At 43.4% G+C, this 15,233-nt stretch overlaps 1 protein-coding gene across 1 annotated transcript; it reads right to left on the reverse strand. All coding sequences in view use genetic code 11, as the record gives it.

Moving 5' to 3' along the window:
• Positions 1-3,340: 3,340 nt before the first annotated feature.
• On the reverse strand, positions 3,341-14,865 carry EGR_00435 (cAMP-responsive element modulator; the record flags this gene model as incomplete). Its single annotated transcript, XM_024489684.1, has 5 exons — positions 3,341-3,384; positions 4,534-5,294; positions 11,913-12,244; positions 13,262-13,952; positions 14,840-14,865. The coding sequence occupies 5 exons, from the start codon at positions 14,863-14,865 to the stop codon at positions 3,341-3,343; spliced, it is 1,854 nt and encodes a 617-aa protein (XP_024355681.1).
• Positions 14,866-15,233: the final 368 nt, after the last annotated feature.

The following is a 15,233-nucleotide window of genomic DNA, read 5'->3' on the forward strand; positions in this document are numbered from 1 at the left end:
CCTGATTAGTTGATTCTGCACGGAATTGATCACACTCCTAGGTAGGCCTAATTTGCCGTCATTGATACCGACACTGCATGCTTCTACTGCTTTGATGTCCATTTTGATGCTGTACCCGGGTTTTGCTACATGTAATGATGCGATCCAGAAACTTATGGCCTTTCTTCTTAGAATGCAAGAGCAGAAAGAGCGGTCGAATTCTTGGAGTTACAAATGTTCATGAATGCTGATGGTTGTTGCGTCCGCAGAACAGGTACGCACTAATGAAATTTTACTACTGGGTGAATGTTTGCAGATTTGATTTCTGTGGGCCTAGAACAGCCACTGCCTGAATTTTAACTGCCCTTATAAGTTGGTATCATCCAAATGTCTATTGTATTCGGGAATTGTACTGTGCATTTGTGTTGACTGCTACCTTCAAGTGTAGATTTTACGTCTTTGTTTGGCACCATTCGATGTTGTCCGCACACACTACCACTGATTCCTGCCATGGTAATAAATAGGCCCTAAAGTGGACCGATCCAAGTGCAACACATATGCTGACCAGTACTAGTAGTAAAAGACTGCACTTAGCACTTACCACTGCCTATTGCACCTGTACTTAATTTGACACCCGTAGGATAGTAAAGTCCCACCATGATTTGAACTTATTCCTAGCTTAAAGAATCAAAATGCACAGCTGGTTTAAGAACTTTACCATTGTTTTGAGGTGAAACCTGACATTATGCAAACGCCATGATTAAAGGCGTGGCCTCAATAATTTGTGATGCCGAAGAAAATTCCTCATGACAATTTTCTAGCAAATTTCAATTGCTTCAAAGAGACGGCGACGCTGATTTCAGATTTTCCTTTATCTTCCTGCTCTGCGCAGCAAAACGTGTTCATTCAATCGCCTATGGAATATTACTAACCCAAATCGCTCTAGCGATATTAATTAAATCATAGATGATTGATACTGTTTTGACATTTTATGAGAATTTGCTCAGTCATTTTTTCTTGCTGCTCAAAAGTTACCTAGTAATAATCAACTTGTTATACTGGACACTAATGCTAATCATAAATCATAAAATTAACAACAACAAATCGAACAAATTTACTCTTTACTATGAAACAATCCATTTCTTGGTTTTTGGGGATCAGCAATTGATGTCTCCAAAGGATTTACTTTTGCTCTGGCTATTTTTAAGGTGCATCACCTCGTTTAAAACCCCCATTTTGGCCTCCAATTGACATCTGAAATCACCAAATTTTAAACAACTCTTTTGAGAACATAGACAAGGCAAAAGTTATGATGGGCATTTTGTCATGGGTTAGGGCGTAACTAGCCAGAGAACACATGACATGCCGAGCTGACTTGAGAGACTCTGCTCTAGCACGCAGTTTTAACTTTTGATGCTAGGGTAGGCGAATATAAGTTCAAAGCTTCAGACAAAGCACTTAGCACTTCTCAGGGTGCGATTGAAATGGCGGTAAGAAGCAAGCAATGTTGCCTTCCAGAAACCTCCTCTCTTTTGAAGCAGATCAGTCAGAGAAAGAGGATAAACACGTGAACAGTGGGTAAACAACGTTTAGCTTTATTGTTTCTTGGTTGGAATATAAAAAAAATAATATTTAACTCGTATTTGGTAATCCAAATAATAACTGCCACTCGCAACAAAGAGATCATTTGATGCATAGTTAACCCCTACAGAATGGTAAGGGACAATAGCGAGTACGTTTTAGAAGTATCTTGGGGAATTCGGTGTCTCAACTCCACCGCAAGAGTAAATGAGGCCTAAAAACATTGACACACACTGCTCACTTTACCGCTATCTGACCTTTACATTGTTTTAAACTAGAGTTAGAAAGAATTAAATAAATGCATTAACATTTAATAGATTTATGAGAAAGAGTTTTCACCCGAGCCCTAAATAAACGTCTTCGATTGGTTGCGCTAAATATTTAAGCAATTACAAATCTCCTCTCTGCTCATATTCATCAATTGCCTATTATTATTCACTTTGCATGAATCGCCATTAAAATTGTTTTATTGCTGTTTTTTGAATAAGGATGAGGATTGGTGGCGGTAGCTATTCATGAGATGATTAACCATCAGCTCAAGCTCACTTTGTCCTCTGAAAACCGCAAAATTGTTGTATTTTATGGGAGGAGCCTAGATTTCTTCTCCTTCTTTACTCTTCGATGCATGTGACCTTCCCGCCGCCTTTCGTAACTAAGGCAATAGGCATGGCGCCGCAAAACTCAGTTCCTTTGATGTCTTATGTCATAGTAAAATAAGTTGATCAAAGCAACGATATTGACAAGCGTATTTTCATTTCTGCTTCATTATCGAAAAGCCCCTCTTGCAAATAGCGCCTACTTTAGTTGCGCCTTTTGTCGAAATTGGGGTTATATGCTAATGATACAAGATTTTTGCTGTTTTAATTTTGAGAAATGACCAACACGGTTAATGCGTTCCCTCCTTCCCCCTCGCCTTATTGGCTGCTTCCATTTACAACATGTCTCCGTCTGTCTAGCTGCGACTGTGCATTGTGCTGTCGTGTAGTACAGTGAATCACGTGATACGCTCTTCAGTCAAACAATGCTTCACTTTGCCTACCCACAAACGTAATCCACCGCCCTAAAATAAGTTGTGTTTACTGAGGACCTGTCATGAACGCATGTGCACAATAGAGGCAGCAGCAGCAGCAGCAGTAGCTTTGACCGATTAATAATGATGAATGTGTTGTCTAACTGTTAATGCATTCCTGTAGTTACCTGTCTACCTGTCTGTCGTCACTTTTTTTTCACTGACTTCTCCACTGTGGAACACATTTGTACTTTTTCTTTTAATAAACTCTCTACTGTATGGCAGTGGAGCGTTGGAATTGTAACTGATGTGACGGCTTCCGCATTGAGTGGTAGGGCGACAATTGTGATCACTTCTGAGTTGTCGAAACACACAAACTCCTCATTCTCCAAAAGTCTTGATTCCTTTAGTGTCAGTTCTGTTAGCAGACCGCTTCTGATGAGGTCACCAGACTCATACACCTCCAGAGAGGACGCGGGTGTCAAATGATAACGTATTAGTGCATGGAACTGATGAAAATAAATGCCACATAATCTTCTCTGTCAAACAGGTGGTGATTTGGGTAAAGCAACCAACTGCAAGCACTTTTATGGTAAAGAAGGGGGAAAGGGCTAGTTTTTTGCCGCAAGTTCTAACCACTCTTCGACGTGTTTTCGCCAGACATCATTACATTTATCCAGTCTCCAATATGTGACCCTTCTGTTTGAAAATTAAACTTTTTAACTCAATGAAACCCCTCCCATTAAGGCTTTACATCATCAAATTCGTCGTTTAAGAGGAGGATGAGGAGGAGGAGAGGAGGGAGGGGGAGGAGGCTATACAACCCAGGTCAAAGGTTACCGGACGAAAGAACAGACAACGAGGAGTGCTTCGATTGTCACCAAAGACTTGACAGTCCTTACCACTTTGCAGAATACGTTTCCATGATACCTTTCAGTCATTGGCCTATGACGAACACGCAGGAGAGTTTTTAAGTCCCAAATCAAGATGTTAGGGCTACAGTCAGAAGACGCATTGAGGATGGGAGGCAGAAGGAGGCAGAGAAGTATTTTAAAAAGGATTTACTGTATGGCACCTTCAAAGTAGGAACGATGGCAATACACACGATAATGTCATTAGTCTGTATAGATATACGATATAAAATTGGCGCATAGAGGAGTAAATGGCTGACACGCGCATGTGGTTGAGTATGTATATATATATGTATATGTGTATGGAAGCTTGTGGGTGTCAGTGGTTGAATGACCGGGGTAAACAGCCCTGTTAGGTGCGACAGAAAGAGGAGCAACACACGAGAGATGCGCAATCTACGAGGGAAGTGTAAGGGAGGGGAGAACAAATCTTGCTCTCGAGGAAGCATCTTACACAGTGGAAGGCGTAAAAACAAGCGCGTAAAAAATAGGGAACCCATCCACCCACTGGTTCATGTCTGCAGAAACACCATCTATGGCGCGAGGATAGGGAAAAAAGAGAAAGAAAGAAAGAAGAGGGCCGAACACAGTAATTCACGTACACATCTGGAAGAGAGAACTCTCCCGATAAAAGACGCATGTGGGTGTGTGCATGCTCCCTGAAACAATCTACGTCTGTACGCAAATATAAACATGAACGCCAGATCTCAAAGTGGCGCTCTCAGAGGGTAAAATGAAAGACACTGAGTAGGGGATGTAAGGAGGATATACACTCAAACGCACACTCCCACACAGGCAGGACTGGGGTGAGGCTGGCAGATCAGAGAACAAGTGGACGACAGCAGAGACGGTCCTGCTGGTAAAGTCCTAGACCTGAGATATGATGGGCGCGTGTACGCATGAGCGGGATCGTATTCTCACCAATGACAACATTGAAAACAGATGACGTGTGTATGAGTAGAAGAGGGGAAGGGGAATGAAAAGGAAGAAAAAAACACGACAGGAAGCAGCCTCGCATCTAGTGGCTTTTATCGGGATCTGGTTTGCCGGCACTTTGCTGTTGTTGTTGTTTTTGGAGTTGTGATAATCGATGCTGCTCATTGCCGAAGCGCTTGAGAACCCGTTTGACAGGGTGGATGTGGGGTGAGGAGGAGGGAGGCCGATTATCCATCTCGTCGTCGGGGAACTTCGGTTTCTGCTCGGTAAGAGAGGACATCCATGCACCGCTAGAATAATTGTTTTCTTCGCTCTTCCTCAATCCGCTATTACTACCACCGCCAGCAGCACCAACTCCACCCTCCTTGAGCGCAGAAAGACCGTGAAGTAGAAGTAGTCGTTGTTGAGTCTGAAAATCGGGCGATTTGAGGAGGGTCAATTCACTGGAGACTGGTCGGGAAGCGGAAGAGTCGGCATCCATTTCCGAGGGAGCGTGAAAACTGTTGGCGTTGCCTCCACTGGCGTCAGATGTGGCGACAGTAGGGTGGGGCGAGGGCAAACGCGGCAGCGGTTTGCGGTGGGGATGGTGATGGTGGTGGGCGGCCGAAGGAGCGGATGGGGCAGAGTCTACAAAGTCCATCCCGCTTCCTTCGCTGCCAGCACCACCACCACCAAGTCTTCGATCATTGGAGAGCCCCGGGGGGTTCTGCAATTGTGTCTGTTGGACGGCTGAATCCAGAAAGGCGCCCGCACATAGCGCTTTCATCTTCTGCAATTCCTCGATCAACTGACGGTTTTGATCTTGCAGTATGGCTACCTGACGCTCCAAACAGCGCACGTACTCCTTCTTCTTGCGACGGCATTCTCTCGCTGCCTCTCTGCAATATGAAAATAGGGAGTAGCAGCAGTAAAGCGACTTATTCATCGACTAAATGGGGATTCTAGTCTTGGTCAATTAGTGTATCCGGAAAAAGCTTTATAAACGCAGTAAAATGAGTGGAATGCACTTAAGGAAGCTTCACAGGATAATGTTCTAGTGCGAGATATAGGGGTTGCCTATCTACCAGAAAACTACCTAAAGAAACCTTGAAACATTGAACTAAACGGTAAGACTTTGACCATGATGTTAAAGGAATTTCAAAATTCAGGCAGATGAAAGTCAACGCACTTAGAGGGATAAAAACATGAATGGGATCAGAAGTATAGCGCCGCTTCTTTCGGATGTTAACGATTGGTTTTCATCAGTAGATACACAGTCAACCCATCAATCAAAAGAACCATCTACGGAAGCGTCGCAGATCTTGCAGTGCTTGACAGCAAAACTGCAATCACGAAGCCAAAGGGATTCCCAGATTTTGTCTGATGAGGTTCCAGCACACTCAAATGTGTTTAACGCGAATGTCAACACTGACTATACATCAATAGGCATGTAGTTGATTGAATAGAGAAGTATAGGTCAAATTTGGTAAAGACCTTTACAAGACAAGGCAAATTGGTATTTGAAGGATTGTTGACTAAAAAATAAGAGAATTTAAAAACACACCGAGCCTTTATCAGTCAATAATCGGGCGTGATTCACTTAACACGTTTACTACCAGTGTCACAAGTGTGTGTGACGCTTCAAGCTTCTTAGAATTGAGCTTAGCGTCACGAATCTGTGGCATGTGCTTCTTGATCATTTTGCAGCACCTGGTTGCGCGAATTCCCGTGATAAACGGACTAGTTAAGCTTAAAACGATAAATCAGGTGTACGACGTTCGTGGTCTGAAGACAATTACGTCTTTTTCAGTTCTTAAGAGAGCTCATTTTGTCAAAAAATTATCGATACTGGGTACCATATTGGACCGATACATCTGATTTGAGACTGGCAGCGGCTGAGTTAAAAAGGAAAGCAACTGTACACGGCAACGTACACAGTGCAGACCGCAGTCAAAAGATCGAAGGCACGGAGCCCAGAGCATGGCAATAATGGTGACAACAGTAGTAGCGCTCGCGGTAGTCGCAGCAAGACGCAAGAGGCGCAGCGATGTAACATTACATTGCGAACACGCTCTTAAACGCCGCGTTGTTGTTTTGTCCAAAAGCGTGCCATTCGTGCGGAGACGCGAGCCCGCTCGTCCGCACGACAGTAAATGTGCGCATGAGGGAGGGGAAGGGAGAAGGCGAACGCCCTCCGTGGGTTGGTCGCGTCAAGGTCGTAGGCAGAAGACCAGCCCGGAAGACCAATGGCTTGCGGGTGAAGCGAAGCGAGGCTAGGCAAACGTGTGTAAACCTGTCTGCACGCGCGTGCCTGACTGTATGCGACCCAGTGTGGCGATCGTAGTAAACAAGTTAACGATGACGAGACGGTGGAAGCCACACAGTGGCGTCTACGCTGCTTCACCGAAACACCGCAGACGCATTCGCGCATACACACAAACACATGTCGGATAGTGGAAGTACATGCTGTGCATAACACGTTATAAAACGCACCTTTCCTCCTCCTCCCCTCCACTCGCTGCCTTGTCCCAAAGTAAAACGCACACTTCTAATCCTGTTTATACTTCTAGAGGGGTTTTATTGGGTAGTGTGCTTAGGTGGATCTAGCTGGAATGCGATGATGACCATAGTTGGAGTGAGAGCGCTAAGTTGTCACAGTGCGTAGGCACTGGGAAAGTGGGTAGAAGGAGATGAAAAAAATGAGGCCACAGAAAGACACTGAAGCGTAATGACACGTAATCCCAAGTGTGTAGGGTTACATGAGCGATCAGTTTTGTGAGACTCAAGCGCTCACTTTGAAGTGCGTATTGGTGGTTTGAGAATAAACTCGGTCTCATCTTTTCGCTATTTGTGACAGATGCATCTAAGGCTCACTGGGCTCCGTGTTCTAACATAACATCAACACTTAGACAGAAAAACTGACTCATTCAACTGCTGCTCAAAAATTAAGAAAAGGTGTAATTGTCTTCAGATCAAGATCATTCGACATCTATTTTTGTTATAGCAAATGACAAAGAACACACGTCACCCAAATGTGATGGTGGTAACGAGAGTGTTTAGAAATATGGCGCTTTCTGAAGAACAGTTGGAATGAAGTGTGTATAGACGTTTAGACATTTGATGCAGATTAATTTCAATTCTTTACGTAATCACTTGGTTTTCCACCACTTTTTACATATATTCCAGAATAGACTTTCAGAAAAGATAGTAGATTTGAGACATGCTTCCCAATGATACGACCACGTCAATAAACTTGAAGTGCACCAAACGGCGCTGAGCAATCAGTCTGAAATAAAATAAACACTACGAATTGAAGGCGAATTTTTCTTGGATTTCAAGTAGAAGGTAGATCATTCTCATCTCACTTAAATGTGTACCAATTCCAACTATAGGTTAGCCACGCATTCATCTTTGTAATCGCCCACCAACGGTCGCCTTTGACATTTTACTAGAACCAACTATCAGCCAAAAAGCTGATCCGCTGCAAAAACAAGGGAGTAGGAGAGCGCTACAAGTGGCTGTGATGATTTCCTGTTCAATCATGAAAGTAGACAAAACAAAAGCGGTTCTACATAACAAGGCGGTATGGGCGACTGCCACAACAGCACTGCCGACGTGAAAGCTGGGATGAGGTAATAAAACCCACACAAAACAAATCAACACAACAGCAGTGCCTACGAAATACGATTGAACGAAAGAAATAGAGGAGTTGCAAATTACATAACACATTAGAGATCGGTAGACAATGGAAATGGGGAAGCTGAGACATGACCTATTGGACAGTGGAATTTTGACAGGTGACAAGGCAGGCCAGGCAGGTGTCGCAGCCAAATGATAGGGCCAACACAAGTGAAAATGTCTCCACGACTTTTCTGCTAAACTAACTGAGCAATCCTACTGTTTTATTACTCACTCATCAGAATACGTTTGGGTAAAAACGAAACTTCCAAAACATTTTTAAGATAAAAATGACTTCCTATGTTTTACTTACCACCTTCGATGGTCAATTGCTACGAAAAATAGCATTTTCAGGAGTAAAAATAAAGAAGCAATTGCCAGTTAATACATTATGCATGTGTCACGCGGGAAAGCTTCCTCGAAAGGAAAATTGTGACTGCTTTTCAATAAGAGCTAAGAGTTCCATGAACATTTTAATAATTAAATTCTAACAAAATCGTACTTTTTGATAAAAAATATACCGAAAAATCAGTGTCAAACACGGTGAATGCACCTTCTTGACAGAACAGAAGCCGGTTACACTCAAGGCCCCCAGTACAATAGGGATAAAGGTAGGTAAGCAAGAAATTTGGCAAAGGGCTTTAGCCACTTTTAAGTACAAACACAGCGGTTATGCAGATGTTGACATTCTCAGAGCTTTTGCACAAACACTTCCGTCATGTAATTTCGAGCTCCACATGAGCATTCCGACTGCCACCGAATAACCTCAAAGTTCAGACTAAGCTAAGGACAATGTGGCCAACGCGATTCTTAACATTTACGCCAGAGGATAAGGAAACGAGGGGTTGAATAGAATGACATTGGTCCCAGTTCCATATTTGACTACACATGCCTTTTCAGTCTTCCGCGATTCAACTCTAGGACTAATGCCATGCTAAACTCATGATATTTATAGCATAGGTCTCCTAGCTCTTCCCTACGCTTATACGACAGGCATTCAAACCGAACCAGGACTTCAAATTTCACAGCTATACAAAGGTACGTAACAGTGGCCGTGGAAGTGCCAAATGCATAAAATATCCTTTCACTAATAACGGGGGTGATCGTCCCAACACCATTCATCGACATGGCGGACATCAGCGCATGGAGCGTGCAGCAAAATATCTTGTGAAGGGATGCGTAAAACTCAAACACGCGAATACTCGTACCTACAAAAGAATTCAAACAGTATGGCAGAAGGATGCTCAACTACTCAGCAAAATGTGGTTTGGGTGGCATCACCGTTTTAAAAAAAGTTCGGACAGCTGTCAGTGATTATCACAGCCGCGGCAGTTCAGCTGCCATTCCTGTGAACACTTGTTCTGCGAATGGAACGCCCGGTTCTGGACGCCTGGTTTACGCACGGCCTGTAGTCATGGGATCGCACAAGAGATAAATCTTTCTGTAGAAATGGTGAACACGATCATTCATCATCATTTTCAATTTAGAAAAGTCAACGTGAACCCAGTAGCAAAACATTCTAGAAAGTTACAAAATAGTCCAGCCATACAGAAGCTGTTTCGCAAGCATTTGTTGAACTCTGAGATGATCGTATGAATGCAGTAGAAGAGAAACTTTCCAGAAGGACAGATGCAATCTCAACTCCTTAATGTTAGTTTCCTCCTAATGATGAACTTAAAAGCCGTAATTCGACTTGAACACCTCACTGAACAAAGCTACTTTCTGATCTGTACGCCCAGTAGATTCTTGAGAAATAACACGGCATACAACAAGAACACCGAAACAAGTTGACGTGAGTGACCAAGAAGGGATTTCGACGAGTGTTTAGGCTTGTCTTCACCTCGTTCTCAACCAAATGAGTACAGCGTGATGGCGACACGTGGCAAGTGTGTGATCAGAATGAAAGACCTATGACAAGCCGAAACGAGACCACAGTAGGTACAAAAAACGTGCCACCATCACCACCATCATCAAAAGCATCATTCGCGCATGTGCTGGAGGCATTAGAAAATATACACGCACGCAGGGTAAAATCCGCAGCGAATGTGCATGCAACTATCACATGCCAGGCGTCATGACCACAAGTGTCATCCCCGTAAAATGGGAGGGGTGCGCGGTTACATGACAAAAAGGCTGTTGCGGTGGTGACCCCTCAAAGTCCTGATCCAGAAAACACTACTATGCAACTACGAGCGATGGGTGCTCCACGTAAAACAGAGCAACTGCCACTCTTCCATAGACGAATGATTCAGTAATGCTAATACCATGTGTCACACCGAGCCACACCATGTCATTACACGTTGATTCTCTTTTTTTCATGAGGTGACAAGATGTAAAAGTACTTGATCTCCCAAAGCGCTGAATGTCTGAGAGTAACTAATTTTGAAGATACATTACCATTATTCGGAGATGATCTTTAGCTCGTAAGTCCTCTTTGATTTGTCGTACAAGAACCGTTTTGGAGGAATGATGGATTCAATTTACAAAAAAGAAAAGGTCAGATCGTCAGTGCAGCCACTGAATGCACCGTATACCGAAAAATTTGCAGATTTTGCTTGATATGGGGATCAGAATCACGACACTGAGATCTGAAATCAAGATAGGTGAGGATGGGGCAAAAGTAGCCACTAATAGGAGGGCCAGGTGGAAACAAAACCTGATCAGGTTGCCACCTCAATAACAAGGATGGAAGATGAGATCTGGCAAACCAACTGCAGAGAGTACAACCTCGAATTAGGCAGATGGGATTATATTAGTGACTTTGTAAGCAGTGCTGCTCAGGTCACGGGTGACAGAAGAATATCAATTGACAAAGATCTTTTTCAGGAATCAAAGGAATTTGGGGAGGATTTGGAAAAGCGTAGTTTCATAGTCCTCCATCTTTCAGACAAGACTTTCCGTGGTAGAGGTATATTTGAAACCGACCTGCAAGAATAGGGTGGGATATTTACAATACCCTAGTTAGGGGGAATTTGTGAAGGATCAAAGGTAATTATACTCCGACAGCAGTCTCATCCTCTCAGTAAGAAGGGGAGAACTGAGATATGGAGCAAACAGACAGCAGTATATTTCGTCATTGATAGGGAAACGGATCAGTTAAAAGTGGATGAATGAAATCATACCGATTGTCGATTAGACTGTGGTTCCAGGACCTACTTAACAAGGTGGATCTAAGATGGTCCTACGCAACTCCGCTTCTACTAATAGTGCTTAGAATGAACCTACGCATTATTACTTTCGGGTGGAATAACTTCCAGAAACGTATCAAGACTAGGCAGACACACTGAGGAAAACACTTGCTTGTCAATTATGGAAAGATAACTAAAAGTCATAGCGCACTAAATTGTCAAGGGGTCTCCCCCCGGGGTTACTTCAAACGGTATGCCACCGAGGTTGACAGCGTGATTGGTCTCACGATAACACGTGATCCTATGCTTGCTTGCCCACTAGTCTGCTTACTTACAAGATGGGATAAGCTGCGTGATGAGCTCTTCACAGAAAGACGAATTATGGGCCATGACAGAAAGCAAAAAGGGGGAATCTGGAAATGTCTCTCAAAGCGGCAATTAAAAATGAAATCAACTATTTTAGAGGGAGTAAAGTGCGCGTCTAGACGTGTAATTATCTTTTAAAAAGAGATAACTATGCAGGTTCAACAGTCGCATCCGTTACAGTAATTGTAAATGTAAGATCAGGTCTTCTACCCATCGAAACGAAACGTACTCGCATTTATTTGAGTTGTTAAAGAGGGAAGAGCGCCTCCTCCAGTAAGACAGAAATCAAATAGGAGTGAAAGCGAATGACGTAGTTAGGGAGAGGAATTTGACAAACTGACTCACCTGTTCTTCAGTAGTCGTTGTTCTCGCTTGTTGTTTGTGTCTTCGTGGAGAGTACCGGAAGCGGAGCGACCGGGCGTGCTATATCGACCAGTGTCGGTGCTTCCAGCGGCAGAAGGAATGGGGGGAGGCTGAGGTGGCGGAATCGCGCCAGCCACCGACCGAAACAGCGATGGGGGTGCTTGCACCTCACCACTACCAGCCCCTCCTCCACCACCGCCCTGTGGACCGCTTTGTTGTTGCTGCGATTGTTGAGAAAAACCGCCCCCTGAATTGGTGTTTATTGTCGAGAGGTATGCTGGTGACTGCGGCTGGTGGTATTGATTGCTTTGCATCTGAAAGGCGGGGGAAATTTGTTGAAAAAATAAGTTGATGCACCTTCATAATTTATTCACTTACAAACATTGACTGGGTAGTGCAAAATGCACGGGAAGAAGTACAGTCGTGTGCTACTTGCGGTAGATTATAAAGGCAATAAGTGATGGATGTAGCCTGAAAACTCGCATCATGTGATTGTGCCGAGAAGCTAGATGAGGATGATCAGCGATGCACACTAAGTTTTGTCTAAGGAACGCATCCAGATATACATTGTTAGACTACTTTACGTGTATTACTCTAAAACTGAGGCATTAGCGTAGCATGAATGAATAACCGCTAAAAGAAAACGCGAATCATAGCATTCGGTGGTTGTAGAAACGATCACAGTATAACAATAAAAGGAGTCACTTCTTCCCCCAAGGAACAAAATATATTAGTCACAACTTGACCTAAAAGAGAATTAAAGGAATGACAAAGTATACAGCAAAGCAGCGTTAATAAGGCAAAGGAGTAATAAACACACCCTAGTAGGGTACCACGATGAAGCATAAAATTGTATGAATTGAAGGATAGATAACCTCAAAGAGACTGCGATTAAAAATAAGGATCACCCAGGTGCCAATTGGCAGAAATTAGTCTGAGTAGATAGGCAGAGTACTGCATCACTCGAATATGAAAAGCACAATTATAAGGCACAGAGGATAACCAATAACGGGACAGTAAACAACATGCCTTCACCACACCGAGCTATTGGTAGAGTGGCGTAATTCAATAAAAGGCGACAATACTGCACCCAAAACTCTTCATTTGCCATAAAATACTAAAATAAGAACTGCACAAAAACCTACTTTTCAGACAAGAAAAGCAAGGGCAGGAGCAGAAACAGAGGAATGAAAGGAGGGAGGGCAATTTAGTGACAAAATACTGTCAATTAGAAGCAGATCAAAACGCCTTCAGTTCATAAAAAGGTGACCATTGCGCACTCCTACAGATTGGCGGAAAGATAAGGTAAGAATCCCATGGCAAGAGCTCACCTGTTGACCAAGAACATTGACAATGCTGGCGGGGAAAAGCATAGCATTGGTAAGGCAGGTGGAAGCCGAGATGTCTGGTGAGGCACCCGAGCTATTAGTGAAGGGGACGAAAGACGGAAGTGTACCCGAGCCAGCAGGTGGAAAACCTATGTCACCGGCGCCATTGCCTCCACCGTCCACCGTCTCGTAGGCGGTCGGTGGAGGTGGGCGGAAAAGGGCTCCAAGAGATGACTGAGTGTCCGAGCGGAAGTCGTTGGTACCGTGTTCGCCTTGATGGCCTGAGGATGAGGAACTGGGACACGTTGAGGGTGGGGAGGAGGCAGCCATGGCCATCACAAAAGCGGCTTGGATCTTAGAGCTGGTTGTCGGAGAGTGCTGACAGGGCAGTCGAGAGATGAGAGAGGCAGCAGCAGCAGCGGCAGCCGAGGAGGCGTTGTCACCGTCAGGTGGCGACGGACAGCGTTGTTTAATGGTGGAGGTAGAAAGAGGACTTACACTCGGCAGAGTCATCGATTTACGTGGATTTTGGCTGTCTGCAGTGGCTTTTAAGAATATGGCAGCAGGGCGGCAGGAGTTGAGGAGATCAAAAGATGAAATTGAGTTGTCGGGACATGTAACACAAGGCAAATGGGAATCCGGAGACTTGGTTTGTGACTTGATGGATTCTTCATTCTGTGCCATTGGATTACTTCTAGTGTAAAGCTAGATGAATGGAGCCAGTGAGTAAAAAACTGACATTCGTACAACACTGGGTGCAAACAGAAATGATAAAAAAACAGCTGGACTAGCACGACTCAATTGAAGGACGAAAAATAAAAGACTTCAAAGAAGTACTGATGGCAAAGCACAAAAACAACGGGTATTTTGGAATTTTGATGAAATTAATCACAAGAAAAAAATCGTCTTCGAAGTTACGTCAGCTCATATATTAGTACAAGTTTCAATGAAATAATTCTAAATTAACAATGCTGAAAATAGTCTTAATTGAAGGCATTGATACAAATGAATCAGAACAAATTAACGACATTAGTCACAATAAGTAGAAAAATCCGTACTATCACATAACATTAGTTTGCTCTTATCAATAAACCTGTAAATTGCAACCAAAAGTCCCGAAACATCAACGCGTACGCAGAAAAACCAAACCAATGTTCGTGACAATCGTGCAACAGTAGTGCCTTTTTGTTGAGATTATCTGGCGATATACCTGGAGCCTTTTAATCGACAAGAGGCATGACAATCCGAATTGCGAACTCTAAAGAAGACGCCCTCATTAAGGCACTGATGGACTTAAACTAATTAACATGTGGTAAAAGACATCTACTTAACGGAAAAGTGACAAACAATACCTACTTGTAAAAGTTTATCTACACATGTAAGGCTGAGGAAAATGAGGCTTAATTATGCATTATAAAGGTTACTAAGCGGAACAGGCACATTCCCAACTTAGCCATCTCCTTTTAATTCTGATTCGTAAAATTCCGAATTGGTGCATATTAATACCACTATTGTTTTCTTGGCTGGACTGTTTCGTACAAGCCTCTATTTAATCATTTTGAACAAAAAATTCGGGCTTACAAGATCTTACCTATCGGTTTGAACATTTGTTTCAACATATTGTACCAGTTTTGGCAAATTTATCGTCTGAGCACCTATACATCTTCAGCCAATACCATGATTTTCTCTGTGATCCTAGAATAGACATGCTTTTTAATTCTGATGTTAACTTCGTGCGTTTGGAGAAAAAAGGGATAAACATGTTTTAAATTACTTCAGCACATTGACACATTGTTCTTGGGAGTGGAATTAACAAATCATATTAAGGACTTCAATTACAGTGACCCAGTGTTTTTCTAACCCTGGACTTAACTGTGCGGACACCTCAGCGTCCGCAAGTTGTACCTCATTGGTCTCTAATCATGGCATTGGCACCTCAGCTCTCCCCTGCTTCTGGGTGCTTGAGGTCATCTGC

Source organism: Echinococcus granulosus, assembly GCF_000524195.1.
Source record: "Echinococcus granulosus chromosome Unknown EG_S00002, whole genome shotgun sequence".
Lineage (NCBI taxonomy): Eukaryota > Metazoa > Platyhelminthes > Cestoda > Cyclophyllidea > Taeniidae > Echinococcus > Echinococcus granulosus.